General features: G+C 41.1%; 2 protein-coding genes across 5 annotated transcripts in view; one reads left to right on the top strand and one right to left on the bottom strand.

Annotated features, from left to right (window-relative positions):
* Positions 1–196: 196 nt before the first annotated feature.
* Positions 197–5,493, bottom strand: bcl7a (BAF chromatin remodeling complex subunit BCL7A). Its single transcript, XM_077497973.1, has 6 exons — positions 5,306–5,493; positions 3,829–3,910; positions 3,341–3,437; positions 3,089–3,238; positions 1,977–2,056; positions 197–1,889 (listed from the first exon to the last, which is right to left on the bottom strand). The coding sequence occupies exons 1-6, from the start codon at positions 5,395–5,397 to the stop codon at positions 1,821–1,823; spliced, it is 570 nt and encodes a 189-aa protein (XP_077354099.1). The 5' UTR covers positions 5,398–5,493; the 3' UTR covers positions 197–1,820.
* A 1,400-nt stretch (positions 5,494–6,893) lies between these two features.
* Positions 6,894–15,487, top strand: part of LOC144002591 (microtubule-associated serine/threonine-protein kinase 3-like) — a 50,463-nt gene continuing 41,869 nt past the window's right edge. For 3 of the 4 annotated variants that reach the window (XM_077497963.1, XM_077497962.1, XM_077497961.1), the window contains exons 1-3: positions 6,894–7,361; positions 11,417–11,497; positions 15,142–15,280. In XM_077497963.1, coding sequence (XP_077354089.1) covers positions 7,167–7,361; positions 11,417–11,497; positions 15,142–15,280 — 415 coding nt within the window. In that variant the 5' untranslated portion in view covers positions 6,894–7,166. The remainder of the gene's footprint in view (positions 7,362–11,416; positions 11,498–15,141; positions 15,281–15,487) is intronic. The other variant, XM_077497964.1, reaches the window with a different exon arrangement.

Here is a 15,487-nt window from a genome sequence, read left to right as displayed (position 1 = left end):
AAAAATGTCTGCATGGTATTTCATAGCCACAATAACCACTTCAAACCATAATGGCAAGCTTTTCAGGCATGACATCTTGAGAATTTTTTTTTTATGAGTACTAATGATAGACAACATATAAAAGTGAAACCGGCTTTGGGGCCTCAATTTTCAAAAATCCAGTCGGTGCGAGCGAGGTGAAGAAGAACTCGAGTCCAACATTTTAAGAGTTTTATTAAGAAAAAAAAAAAAAAAACATTGGACGATAAAAACCGAGCACTACTTGATGGAATAAATAAGTCAAACCAAAGCATAAATCTGTACACGTTCTAAAGTGAAACAAACAAAAATGGTCCAAAGGGTGTGAGGAAGAAGCAAAAAAAAAAAAAAAAAAAGTACATTTCACACTGTGAACACACTTTAGAAGCGACTCCTGGGCTCAAGTGGGGTGAAAAGCTACAATGTGTTGAAAAAAGTGAGCGCGCGTATTAATGCTTATTAATTACACTGTGTCAAATGTCATAGAGAATAGCATTGGAAACTCCAGCGCGGCTGGACTGGGAATGAGGTATATGCTAATCCATCCTCCAAACGTCGGCGTCTCTTCTCTCCAACCACGCGCGCGCACCCGCTAGCTAGCCGGCTAGCCAGTCTGCTACCCGCGAGGAGTTCAAGTAGCGAGCCATGCGGATCCAGCCATTAAACAGCACCAGAAAATTGACACACAAAAAAAAACTGTTAGTGGGGAAAACATTTTGGGGGTTGGAAGTTAGCATCGCTTTGCCCTATTTCCTATTGATTACGTTTCCTTGACGCTAAGATGCGCTAACCTTATCGTTGGGAGTTAGGATGACAGATAAACCCATTAAAAAATAACCAGTCATGTCAAAAACAGGCTTCTTTGTCATCCCATTTGCCTCTTACTTAATGACTTTATGCTAAGCTACACTAACCCATTTGGGCAATTCCATTAAAAGGCAGTCAAACACAGTTTGTCCTTCTATTTTGTGGTTTCTTCCTGCGTTCATGCTAAGCTAAGCTAACCAGGATAATTTTGTTATGAAAAAAAATAATAGTAAGTGTTAGCATCTTTATGCTAAGCTGCACTAACCTTACTACAAATAAATATCTTTCCTATTTCCTGTTTTCCTTCCGTTTCTGGACTTTATGCTAAAGTTGTCGTCCTAAGACTGCATGCTAAACTACTACGCTAAGCTAACAATCTGTAGCGTGCGACATTTCCGTTTCCTTTTTTTTTGTGTGGAATCATTTTTTAAGGCAAAATCAAAGATGGCACCACAAACTTACTACCTTCCTCTCATCCTACGAGGTGTCCTATCGATAAAAAGTGGGATATTGCTTTGAACCTGTCCGGGATTAATTTTTAAGGCAAAACCAAAGAAGATGGTAGCAGAAAAAAAAAAAAAAGACGGAAAAAAAAAAAAAGCGGGACACCGCCTCCATGGAGAGAGAGAGAAGAGACTTCCACTAACAGCAGCACTTTTTTTTTTTTTTTTCCCGTGATCCATTTTTCGTAACAGTGCGTTGACCCTCCTGAGGAAAAGAAATCCTAAAATCAGTCTAGCGGGACCATCCAGGAACCCCCCAAACCCCCCGAAATCCTCCCTGATCCCGATCCAGGCGGATGCTCCTTGTTGGTGGACTGGAAGCGCGGCGTCAAATTTCTAACATCCGTGGTGGAAAGGAGGGGGATTAGTTGGGGAGGGGGCGGGTGTCGAGTCTCCCTTTGGTACTAGGGGGGGTTGAGGGGAGAGTGGGGGGTGTCTGTGTGAGTCCATTAGCCCTAATAGAGTTAATGGAGGGGAGGCATCGAGGAACCTTTAACTCTCGTCAAAGTCCTGAGACTCCACTTTGCACTTCTTGGTGGGCGGGGCCTCTTGGTCCACATCCTGAGAAAGAAAAAACAAAACAAAACACTTTGATTGGCGGTTGCTGCCCATCCATTGCATGACAAGGTGACCCGTTGTCATGGTTACCTGAGTGGCTTTGCTATCCGAGGAGTCTCTGTCGGCGTCTCGCTTTGCACTGCGCTCCGACGCTTCCGCCGCGCTCTTACCTAAGAGGATGGCAGCAGCATAGACAACTTAGACAAGACAGGAGCTAGCAATGCCAATACCAGCCCTTTGACCTGAGATAGCAATGCAAATACTAGCCCTTTGACGCGAACGAGCAATGCCAATAGTAGCCCTTTAACGCGAGCTAACAACACCAATACTAGCCCATTAAGGCGAGCTAACAACGCCAATACTAGCCCTTTGACGCGAGCTAGCAATGCCAAGACTAGCCCTTTGACGCAAGCTAGAAATGCCAAGACTAGCCCTTTGACGCGAGCTAGCAATGCCAAGACTAGCCCTTTGACGCGAGCTAGCAATGCCAAGACTCGCCCTTTAACGCGAGCTAACAACACCAATACTAGCCCTTTAACGCGGGCTAACAACGCCAATACTAGCCCTTTGACGTGAGCTAGCAACACCAATATTAGCCCTTTAACATGTGATAGCAATGCCAATACTTGCCCTTTGACGCGAGCTAACAACGCCAATACTAGCCCTTTAACGCGAGCTAGCAATGCCAATACTCACCCTTTGATGTGAGTTAACAATGCTAATACGAGCCCTTTGACGTGAGCTAACAACGCCAATATTAGCCCTTTGACATGTGATAGCAATGCCAATACTTGCTCTTTGACGCGAGCTAACAACGGCAATACTAGCCCTTTGACGTGAGCTAGCAATGCCAAGACTAGCCCTTGCTAGCAGTATCAAGACTAGCCCTTTGACGCGAGCTAGCAATGCCAATACTAGCCCTTTGACGTGAGCTAACAATGCTAATACGAGCCCTTTGACGTGAGCTAACGCTAATACGAGACCTTTGACGTGAGCTAACAACGCTAATACTAGCCCTTTGAGTTAGCAATGATATCATTAGCCCCAGAGGGGAGAATAGGTGATCTAATCTGATACTCAGGAGACAAAAAAAAATTCCCACGTTGACTTAGTCCTCCCTATTCTGCATTGATGCTGTTCTAAACTTCACAGCTTCAAGGCAAATTATTGTCAGGACGCGTTGGTGTGTGTGTGCCGCTCACCCCGCTTGGTGTCAGGACTTTGATCGGTCTTGACGTCACTGTTTTCGCGGTGAGACGCTCCGGTTGACTCGGGTGCCGGGCTGGTGCTACAACTGGTTTCCTGCTTGACGGGCGATGAGTCAGCGATGGAGCTCTGGTTGCTGTTGTCGTCTGGAAGACCCCGTTTAAATATTTCACAATTAATCGGTGACTTTTTTTCTTTTTTTTTTCCCTTCGGTAAAATGCAGGACAAGCCGCATTTTTGATGCTCACCGTGCATGTCCATCATGCCGGGAGAGGAACTGTTCTCTGGAGTGGTCAACTCAGAACCGTATTTCTCATCCTTGCCCTTTTTCTTGTTCTTGTTTTTCTTCAACACATGGAAAAGAAAAAAAATCCAGTCACACACAGTTCAAATTAAAAGTAAGGGTAAGTGTTTTGTTGCTTTCATTTTTTCCTATTATCAGTGGTTAACTTCCAATTTGCTATGCAAATGATCACCTTTACAATACTCTTGAGTAGAAGTAGTGCGTTTTACATTTCTTTCATGTTTTGCCATCAACAGTGTCTAACCTGGTTCCACCTAAAAGGTGAACATATATTGGGAAATTTCAGACATATTCCAAGCTAGAAACTTTAAATGGGTATTGAGGGTGATTTAATGGAAATGTGCCATATATGTTCTCGTCAGAATGATGCCAAAATGTTCATGGAAAGTCTCCAGCTTCGTAAATTCCTGGAATTTTGCAAGTTCTACTCACGTCATCTGACTTGGGCTCCGTCACCGGCACCCATTTGTAGATACGAAGGGACGTGTCTCCCACAGTCACCCATTTCTTTTCCCTGGACACAAATTGGTAGAATTCCATGTCAGCAATACATATTCACAGAATTATGGCTTTAAAATACATTTATCTCCACAGGCGGAGGACAATCGGTTTGTTTAAAAAAAAAAAAAAAAAAGTACTGTATATACACAATAAGTTAACATTAAGGACATAATTACATGGAAAGCCACCATTACATCAGTGACATATGTCATGTTAATTAAATATTTAGTCTGACGTTTGATCATTTTTTTTTAAATTAATTATTAATTTGAGTTTGTTTTTTTTGTCACAACCATTTTTCAACCTGGCTGGAAGAAATTTTTGTTTTTAAAGCTTGAAGTCAGGGTAAGTAAAGCAAATCCCAAAAAGAAAATAAAAAAGCATTAAACTTGTTTAGAATAAAGCACTTTTTCTTTTATCAGCAAATGTGACGTAAAATCAATTAAAATTGCATTTTTATGTTGGTAATTTCGCTTAATTATGATTCGATTATTAATTTGCCACGCCCACTCGAACGAATGACCGAATTACCACATTCATGCACAGCTCCAGTTATAACAATTATTTTTTTTATTTTTTTTACTATTTACCAATGATATGTGCACCTATTAATGCAATTGGACTACACAATCTAGTGTACGAACGTCACACCCACAACGCTAACTGAGCATGATGCACATTTTATAAAGTAATTATGTTTTCATATTGTAATTATAACCATTGATGTGCTCTCAAGCCAAATTGTGACCAGCAGGCATAATAACATCCGGTGTCATTTCAACACAGACAAGTGTAAATGCTAATTAAAACCTCCTAGTTGAAGCAAATGACAATTAATTGAAATAATTGTGTTTGTCAAGCCATTCGCCGCCCGTCCCAGCAGCCCACTTCCCGCTTCCGTCTCCCCACCCCCACCACCGCCACCCCGGAGCCTTGTTCTCTGACTCGCATCGACTAAAAAAAAAATAAAAAAATTTAAAAAAGCGCTGCGTTCAAAAAAAAAAAAAAAAAACATCTTTTAAAAGTGCTCCGAGTCGATGGCTTCGTCGCCCAAACGCCGCCGGATCGAGTAGCGCGGCTCTCCGGGGCGTTACAAAGCCGTGTGTGCTCGGCGTCAGGCGGCTTCATGTGACTGCTTTCGAAATAATGGCTCCTGGCTTCCACCGCGCGGCGAGAAAGGCGCTGCTCGGCGGCCGGGATACGGCAAGCGTCCGCCGGGTGCACACATGCGCCGCCAACCCGTTCGACCGTAAAAAAAATAAAATAAAAAAAATAAGCATCCCGATTGTTTGATTTCATTCGGTTCGCTCTCCTCCCCCAACACGGCGTTCTCGTTAGATAACCACAGAGACGGCTTTTTGTCTCCCCCCCCCCCGCCTTCCCTTTCCCCTCCGCCACTACCGCTTACCATTTTCGTACTTTCTCGATAGCAGCCATAACTCGCTTGATGTCATCCTTGGCCCTGCTCCGGGTCTCCGCTCGGACCGACCTGCCCGACATTGCCGCGGTGGGGGGGGGGGGGTTAATATTCGAAGGACGGGCTCGCCGGTCCGGCTCTCTCTTCAGTTCAGACACAATGCAAACAGTGGGGAAGAGCGGCGCACAGCGGGACACAGTGCGCATGCGCGGCCTGAGGGGAGCACAGCACACGGGTAAGGGCGGGGGGGAGGAGCAGGAGGCGAGAAGGGTCGTTAGTTAGCCTTTGGCTCGTTAGTTAGCATAAGATGAAAAAAAAAAAAAAGTTTGGACGAAAATGTCGATTTGACGGCCACATTTCACATTTGCCACCACTGTAGTATACAAACCTCCTGCCGGAGTCTTTTGGTTCGATTTGAGACGCTAACATGTGTTAGCAAAATAGCATGATGGAGCCTTTAACAACCAACGTTTCTTACTTTTACCGACAGAGGTCGCTGTTGCTGCTACAAAAAGCCTTGAACTACTTGCGGGTGTAAAATTTCAGACTAATTGGCTTCTGTAGCGAGAAATTTGGAGCAAAATTCAGGTGACTGGAGAGCAGCAGAAAAAAACACTCGGGAATCCTAATAGCGAATTTAATTACAAGTTGTCATTTCTACAGGTACAAATCATGACTTTTACAGATTCAAATTTACACTTCATTCTACAGGTACATTTTTATTTTTTACAATTTTGTTTTACAATTATACATTTTTTTACAGGTACAAATTACGATTTTTACAGATACAAATGTATACTTTTTTTTTCTACAGGTACAGTTTTTTTTTACGAGTTACTTTTGCACAATATTTACCTCCATAGATCTTTTCAAGACAGTTCCAGTAACATTATTATAATTTGCAGAAACCTCGCACATCACTTTTACTTGTTTTTTGCTGTTGCTTCGGCAACAAGCCTAGGTGCGAGTGTACAATTTCAAAGATTGATTATTTGATTGATTGATTGATTGATTGATTGATTGATTGATTTTCACCAGTTGAGCATTAATAACAGATATTTTGAAGACAGTTCCAGTAATATAATTTGCTGAAACCTCGTACACCAATTTCACTTTTTCCCCCCTTCCACAAAAGGAGCCTACGTAGGTATGTTATTAATATTTTTAATTATTATAATTATTATGTAAATGTAAAAGTGACAAGCCAGTCCCCCTTTTTTTGTATTAGTATTTTTTGTGCTATAATATTTTTGTTGTTGTCTTCGCAACAACATTGGTCATTACATTAAATTTTAAATTTGTTTGTGTTTTCGTATAGCCATGATGTCACACTGCACGAAGGTATATAGTTACGTCATACAAATGCAACATAATGTACTTAAACCTTTTTATTTTTCGTGTTAATTTTTATAATATGAAAATATATTGTTGTTGTTGTTGTTGTTGTTGTTGTTGTTGTGACACGCTAAATCACGATGACTTCCGTATTACTAAAGTTGGTCAACTCTCGCCGCGACATGATTGGTTGTTTCTCTCTCCATGTGGGCGTGGTTTACATTTGGCTCTTTTGGGCGCCGCTCTCTCCGGACTAGTTGACGCCAAGGTAGTGAGAGTTTCAGTTCCAGTGGCGGAAGCGTCGTCGGCCGAGGGAAGAAGCACTTGTAAGCTGAATTATGGACACTTCCATCGGCCGTTGACAGTCGTCGCCACCCGGCCCCGAGAAGCCACGACTCAATAATCGCTAACTTCCGTCGTTGTTTTGTTGTTACTGTACACGCCGCGCCGAGAATGAAGTCAATGCGCAGGTGCAGTTTAATTAGCGGCTAAAGCTAGGTGGGGGAAGACGTCCTCAATGAGGGGGGTCTTCTCTTCCTGCTTCTTTTCCTCGTCTTCGCATGAGACGACCATGGAGGGGAGTGGAGACACGTCCGCCGAAGTGGACTTGAGAGGCGACCACCTCGACTCGGATTTCGGAAGAGTTTCCAAAGTGGAAGAGGATCAAAATACAGAGAGTACCGAGGATGATGAGTGTGAAGAAGACGAGAAGGTAAAAACGCAAATAAAAGCATACTTATCGGAGTCTTTTTCAAGGCAAACATTTAAAAACAAACAAAAAAACATGTCCCTTCACTTTTTCCTCTCATCACCTTTTACTATATTAACAAAAAAAAAAGACACCACAAAACATAGCTGCCAATTACAAAAGCAAACAATATTATAATTTTACCTAACGTACCTTTCTAGCTCTCCTTTTCTTGTTTTCCTTTTCCATTTATCATTTTCCTCCCTTGTGTTTCTCCACTTTAGTAACCCCCCCACCTTCCTCTGTTGTGCTATCAGCCATTTTTATTCACCATAAGCGAGTTATCAGTTGCTATTCTTTTGTCAAAACCTGGAACCTTACCCTCCTCCTTGTAATGCCCTTGCGTGTGGGCAAGGGGAGTCATCGTGCACTTTTGGTCTTCTATTGAACTGGACAGTCAGACAAGTACAAAATGAAAACACTTGCAGGGAGCTTCTGGTAAAAACTTATGGCCAGATGCTCACGCAAACTAACCTGCAAAATCTCATTTTTAAGGCACACCTCCACATGAGTACTACAGTAAGTAGATTCATTACTCATAATAAAACCTGTTTATTTCTTTAGTTTAAAAAAAAATATATATTTATATATTGCAGGGCTATTATTTATTTTTAAAGTCTCTGAAAATTTACGAGTCAGGTTCTTTGTGGCACAACTTTATTGGCATATAAACATTAAAATAACTTTCTGTAAGGTATCAATTTTAAAAGGTCTTTAAAATCCATCAGTGTGAAGGAGTGGTCAAAAACAAGTTTATCACTCACTGCTATGACAGGCCATTACTTGCCTTTTGAATACAACTTTATTAGAGAAAGTTGGCTGAAGGCATATGGGGAATGTTTATCAGCACACTCTTCATTCAAAGGAGGAAAAACTTGTTTAAAAAAAAAATCAAGAAATTTCCCAGAGCCACGCCGACATTTAGTAGGCACGTCCTCAACTGGTGCCAAGTTGACAAAGAGCTTGGCGGAGGTTATGATCTGCATATCGTCACTTTTTCCCACGTGCGTACTCTTTTGTGTTGTTCGCTACGTACAGTTAAAAAAAAAAAAAAAAAAAGTTTTACAGCAGGACGCCATTATTTGACATTTATAGCACCACAAATGTAAATTGTATCCTTTTACATTCATTACTTGAAGACAATTTGCGAGTGTAATAATGGGTGATACGTTAGACGAGAGAGAGCATTAAAAAAAACAAAAAAAAACTTAAAAAAAATAGTTTTACTCCTCTTATGTAAACATATTTAAACTTATTTAAAGGGGAAGTCACTCTTAAACATTTCTTGACAACAATATGTCATATGTGACCACACTAGTCTAAACATGACATTCTGATTAATATTACATTTATGCAATATGTGTTATGAAGAAAAATCCAGCCATTTTTATCCATCTAAGGGGGGCGGCCATTTTGCCCCTTGCTGTCGGGTGAAGATGACATCACAGTTGCCTAGGTCAATCACAAACCAATCACAGCTCAGCTTCAGAAAACAGTTGTGCTGCGATTGGTCATCGCCTGAGCCCCGAGCAACAGTGATGTCATCTTCAGTCGGCGGCAAGTGGCAAAATGGCCGCCTTCTGATATAGACTAGTGGGGCTGCATAGAGCATATTTGTCAAGAATTTTTATTTTTTTGGGGGGGATTTTCCCTTGAAATACTCTTTAATGTCAATACAGTTTCCAAAAACACTTTATTTATATTTTTATTTTTAGATAACACCGTTTGAAATAATAATGTTTGTTGTCGCTTGCACAATTCACCAAATAAGAGACAAACTAAGTGTGCTTGATCCAAGCTGTTTGTCACTTAAGACATTTACTACAAAGCTGACTCATAAAATAAAAAAACAATCAATTGATTTAAAAAAAAAAAAATGCACATTTTTAAACACTAAAACGTTTACCAAACCAACCATATAATTTCATCTAACGAAAGTCTGCTAGCTTAATGCTAACGCAATGTGAAATGCCGTAAGTGCGCCACAAAACTCTATAATGGCGTTCACATCAAAGACATTAATGGAATGCCCAACTGCACTCAAAGTTCAAATTAAAAGCTCATAAGTTGCCATGCCAGCTTTCCCCACTGGTGTTGCACAACAAACACAAATTGAACATGACACATCTGGAGGTTGTCAAAATGTGTCCTGACGTGCCGCCACGCCGATAATCTTATTCTCGTCATCATTGTAGTCGTAGAAAATGCACTCGCTGGATTATTTTTAGTGGGCATCGGCGGGAAATTAGGAATGTGTTTTGTTTTGTTTTTCTCCCCCGCTTGCAGAGCGTGTGTGTGCGCGTGTGTATCAGCAATGTTTAGATTACAATTTTTTTTTTTTTTTTTTTTTTCCCGGAAATAGACGGGTGGGAAAATGGGGAACTTGTGGATGGTTGTGACCGGCTCAGACAAGCGGCAGGCTGCTTGAGATTGTGGAGCATTCCAGCAGCAGTTATTCCATTTAAAAAAAAACAAAAAAAACATTGTATTGTAATATTATTGCCCAACATGGCCTCAGGGTGCAGTAAAATAAAATTAATTGTACATGTAAGACTGTCGGTGATTCACTTGAGTGTTGAAATGTTTTAATGCAGACTTAAAAAAAATAATAATAATTAAAATTGAATTGATTTATTTTTCCCCAGCTGACCCCAAAAATGTCAACATTTTGCCCTTTGTTTTGCGTGTCACGCGTCACATATTCAAAGCTAAGCTTTTACTGAAGCAGACATTGTTGTTGACATTGCTCGGCGGCCCGGTGTTGAAGCGTCAAAAAGCTCGTCTGGTAGGTGTGAGCATCCTGCTTACATTGAACAAGCATCCTGGGGCCGTTGGCGTGGTTCGAAGACGTCGACATTCGGCTCGCTCGCTCGTGCGAAAACAAACCTGAGAGGAGCACGATCATTGCGTGTTTCTGTCCCGGCCCAAGCACCTGTTGACTTGACTTTTAGGGAAGTCCAGCGACTGGCTGTAAATGATTGCGCTCTCCCCCGTATGACCCGCTCATCGCCGGGCCCTGCGAGGGACTGATAACAGGGTAACCCGGTGGAGACCCGCGCATCTTGAACGTAATAAGGACACAGTTGCCAATTCAATATGCATATCGCAAAGCAGTAAGTTTGATATGGAATTTTATGCTTTTATCTGAAATTGACCAGTCAGACTGTTAGGTTTACCTGTTTGACATTTATTAAACATGACAAAAAGGGAGAGAAGACACTCAGTTCAACGACTGCACCCTCTGAAAAAAAAAAAAAATCCCCTCCTCACCCTCTCCTTTTATTTGGTTTCCACGCCCCTAGTTCCATGGGTGTCCCAACCCTAATTATGCAAATGCAAAACATAGTTGGAACACAATGTACTTAACGAAAATGTGCACTGCCATCCAGTAGTTGATTATCGAGAGGTCATTACAATTAATTAGAATACATTGAGTTTGATTATTTTGCCGCATGAAAACAAAAATGTAATTCTTTCGTTCTATAATAAAGATGTCATTTTTTTAGGTACATGTTAAATATCGATGTCTATATTCAGCAACTATATCGCATGCTTTTCCAATATCGTGCAGTCCTAATTTGAACTTATTAAAACACACTTTTTTTTCTTTTTTTTTTAAGTATTTTTTATTAATTTCAAACATGGTGGCAACTTATGGCATTGCTACTTTTAGCAGACAGATTGAATCAAATTGTTTATTCCTGCAAAAGTTGCATCATTATCGCTCGCTGACGGCGCTTCACTACAGTATTTGCTTACACTGACTGGACAATGTTTAACTTTCTTTCCTCCGTCAAACTGGGCGACCAGTCGCGGCGACCGGACGGGCGTCCACCGTCTTTGTATGCTTTAGCGGCAAAGAGGATTATCGCAATCTGATTAACTCTCGTTTTACACGAGAGCGTTTGCCACCTGGGCGTTCCGTCTTTTTGATTTTTGACACCTGTGTGTGTGTGTGTGTGTGTGTGTGTGTCTCTCTCTCTCTCGCTCCCCCGCTCTCCCTGAATGACACGCGACAGAGGCGAATTTTGACTCAAACGCCAGCAAATATGTCGCTTGGCCGGATTTTACACTGCGGCCAATGGCTGGAGGGAAACGAGGTAGGCGGAGCTTGACATTAACTGTAGTTTTTCGTCTTAATTCTGTGACTGGGAATGTTGATTCTATATGTAAAATATTTTAGATCTTGACACTTTCACTTTGATTTTTTTTTTTTTTTTTTTTTTTTTAAGGTTTTCCAAAATTAAGGCCTCAATTATGTTGAAATCTGCTGTTCAAACATCTTTTAATATTTTAGGAAATATTATTTTAATTGGTGATATATCAACTTTGTTACCCCCATAAATAATAGAGATGTCTCAGATTTTATTAAAATGGCCTTTAAACAGTTTTAAATTAAGTTTTCCAAAATTAAAAAGGTCCAAAAGAGTCTTAAATTAGATTTGACAAAAATAAAGACCTCAATCATGCTTACAAAATGCCATTATTCAAATTTGCCGTTCAAACATCTTTAATAATAGTCGTCGTCCACTATTTAAAGGTCATAATTGACTCCTGACTCGCGGTCGGTCACATTTCGTGATCTCGAGGTCTTAATTTTAATAATTAATGTGACTTTTAAAGCTGTTTTTTTTTTGTTTTAAACCTGCAGATAGTCTTGAGAGTTTCGTTGCTGTGTGCTTTCCTGACACTCGCTGCTGCCACAGTCACTGTTGGAAACACACTCCTGTATTTTCCAACTTTAAATCATGTCAACACAGGAAACGCGATCCCCCCCGCGACCGCTCACAGAGGTCAACAACCCGAAGCTGCAGCCAGTTGACGGGGCGTAAAGTGTCGGTGTCCGCTCGGGTCATCGCTTCTGAGCTGTGAGAGAGGGAAAAAAATAAATAAATAAAATTCCACGTGGGGGTTAAACAAGACAGATGTCAGCTGCCGAGGTCTGGCGGAACATTAGTTTACTTTAACGCAGTGGGCCCAGAAAGAGAGAGTAATGATGTTTAAGTCACAGAGTTAATATTTCGACACCCGTCAAGTACAGTGAACCCTCATTTATTGTGGCAGATACACGGGGGGGGCAACATAGAGCCCATATACATATCCACTTCTTAAAACACAACTTGATATAATGAAACAAACGTTTAACCTGCTAGCATAATCATCTGTGTCGTTTAAAACTTCGTTTCACGACATCAATTTACCGTACTGTAAAACTGATACGAAACAAAGATGATTAACTCATTCAGCCCCAGCCATTTTCACATTTCGCAATCCCGCTCGCTCCCGGCTGTTTTACTGGATTTGGACTGATTTTGCAAGGCCCACAGAATATTGTGTTCCATTGCTATAAAAACATGGAATCTATCAAAAGAAAGATTAAAGTCTCTTTTTTTTTTTCATCAGGAAAAAAAAAGTATGTTTCTATCTGTTTCCGTTTTGCAGAAATTAGCATTAGAAGAGAGCTAAGTTTCATCACTTTTCACAAATCTATTCAAAATTGTAAGTAATTGAGCTTTTTTTCTACATGGCCCTGGTTGATCTCCTCTGCTGCCACCTGCTGGCCGTTGGTGTACTAACTACCATTTCTACAACCGTTCTTTGCAGTTAAGAGGCTGCATCAAAGCCATCTGTATGCTCTAGCATAAAAAAAACGTATAAATACGTCTTTGGGACACTTAGAACATAAAAAAAAACAACGTATTTACACGTTATTGGGAGCAAATGAGTTAAACAGATTCAAACACCGAAATGTTCAATCAAGCCATTTACTTTGGTCTAACAAAACTAGCTTAATGCTAACATAATGGAAAACATAAACGGGCTAATGGAAATTAGCACAGAATTTATGGTTCTTATAAACTTTTAAAAATGGAATTGTTTTGCCCCATCCTGATCTGACATGCTTACTTGGCTGCAGTGAGGAAACCTCGCTTAAATCATGTTCATGTGTTTCTTTGTCAACCCGTTTAGGCAGCAAGCCAATGGGGAACCGCACGGTAGACGTCACCACACTTCATTAATATTCATGAGTCTAGCGAGGAGGGTCAAACTCGGCAGGCTAGTCACGAATGTAAACAGTTTACTTAGCGAGATGCCTACTGCGCTAAATCTACTAATTGTGTCCGAGAATTATATCTCTGGTGCCAAATTCACTGGTACAAACGTCGAAGAATCATCACGCAATATTAAAAAATATTTCCTTGCGCTTATCGTCACTCTCGTGTAGCGAGTACGTGCCGGTGTTTACTGTACCTTCCACCGTTTGCACGAGGTCGCGCCAGACTCGCGTCAGTAATTTTCTGTCTTTGAAAAGAACGCAACGATCTTGATCGAGCGGCTTGTTAACAGCAGCCGAGTTTGGCCTTGGTTGACTCGCTGGTGTTTGCTGTGGAAATAAAGCCTTGTTGGCAGTGTCCACAGCAGGCGGCCCAGCCAGCCAGCCAGGAAGGAAGGAGGGTTAGGTTAGGTTTGATGTTGCTCTCAGGAACCCCGGAGGGAAGGTCAAAAGTCACCTGACGCTTGCCCTTTTCAAGGGGTTTTTATTTGTGTGCGAGGTTGTGGTGTTTAGCCGCACTAACATTCGAGTGCTCTTGATTGGAAACCTCAGATAGCTTATCGGCAGTCATAACGTGCTCAAACTTTGACCCCTTTGGCGCCACTACACGTTGTTTTTTTTTAGTTCTTATTAACTGTGTCAGGAAGATGAAGCTTATTTTCAAGTACATATTAAACGTTGGGCTATGAAATTTGCATCTTATATGTAGCATATTAACAAGATATTGATACACTGATACCAGGTATCGTTACATGGGTCGATACCAGCATTGCACGCTCTCTTGTGGTTGTTTCGTGATAAAAAACTACAAATTTGAAAAAATAAGAAAATTTACATTCATTTCTTTAACTCATTCACTCCCAGCCATTTTCACTGAAGCAACCCCCTTCGCTCCCGGCGGTTTTACTGGATTTTGACTGATTTTGCAAGGTAATTTTGCTTTCTATTGCTTCAACCCACCAAAAGAAAGATTAGTCTTTTCTTTCACCAGGGAAAAAAAAAATTACATTAGAATACAGCTAAGTGTCATCATTATTAACAAATCTGTTTAAAACAGTGGGGAAAACAGCTTGCTGCAACATGGCCCTGGTTGATCTCTTATACTCTGCTGCCACCTGCTGGCCGTTTTTGTAATTACTGCCAAAAAAGTATATTTCTGCCTGTTTCCGTTTTGCAGCAATTATCATTAGAAAATAGCAAAATTTCATCGTTATTCACAAATCTGTTTAGAACTTGTGGTGAAATCAGCCCATTTGTAACATGGCCCTGGTTGATCTCTCATACTCTGCTGCCACCTGCTGACCGTTTTTGTAATAACCATTCCTTCAACCGTTCTCTGCAGTTCAGAGGCAGCATCAAAGCCTTCTGTATGCTCCAGCATAATAAAACATAAAAAAAAAACAGAAAAACGTATAAATACGTCTTTGGGAAACTTAAAACATTTGAAAAAGAACGTATTTGTACGTTTTGGGGAGCAAATGAGTTAAAAAGATCTGTCGTTTTTTTAATTTATTTATTTATTCATTTATTTTTTTTTTTTTTTTTTTTTTAATTTGATTTATTAAAAAGTACCAGTGTTAGCAGTACTTGGTATCTGTGACTACTCAAGATCCGAGTACTCATGCTAATGCCTCTAATGTAGCATTCTGACATCATATTATACACACCTCCTTCTTATTTTCCATGCAGCTCGACCACATCCTCTACCCGCCCTCCTCGGCGTCGCTGCAAAAGTCCAGCCACCCCGAGCTGACGCTGCGGCTCAAGCGCCAACTCAGCGACGACGGCAAGCACATAAGAAGACGCAGCTTGGGCGGCGGTCTGACAGGTAAACAATGGATTTACAGCAGCAGTTCCATTGTTAGCATTACCTTCTAATACCACACACATGCCCCCCCCCCCCCAAGCTTGGTAACTCCTTTGTGCAAGTGTTGACTGATGACAGTTTCCTCTTTGTCAACATGTGATGGCCTCTAGTGAGGGAAAGAAATACTGCTTACTCAGATGGAAGGACCGCAAGTTTCCTTCCTCGTCC

The sequence above is a fragment of the Festucalex cinctus genome, chromosome 15, assembly GCF_051991245.1.
Source record: "Festucalex cinctus isolate MCC-2025b chromosome 15, RoL_Fcin_1.0, whole genome shotgun sequence".
Taxonomy (NCBI): Eukaryota; Metazoa; Chordata; class Actinopteri; order Syngnathiformes; family Syngnathidae; genus Festucalex; species Festucalex cinctus.
Note: the sequence above shows the minus strand (reverse complement) of the source record. Positions and strands in the feature narration are given on the sequence as shown.

Bases quoted from the DNA above. Each gene is read 5' to 3' on its own strand.
- bcl7a (XM_077497973.1), bottom strand. From the start codon at position 5,397: ATGTCGGGCAGGTCGGTCCGAGCGGAGACCCGGAGCAGGGCCAAGGAT. The intron at 3,911-5,305 runs GTAAGCGGTAGT...ATTTGTGTCCAG, and splicing joins ATCGAGAAAGTACGAAAATG to GGAAAAGAAATGGGTGACTG. The intron at 1,890-1,976 runs GTAACCATGACA...TTTCTTTCTCAG, and splicing joins CGGATAGCAAAGCCACTCAG to GATGTGGACCAAGAGGCCCC.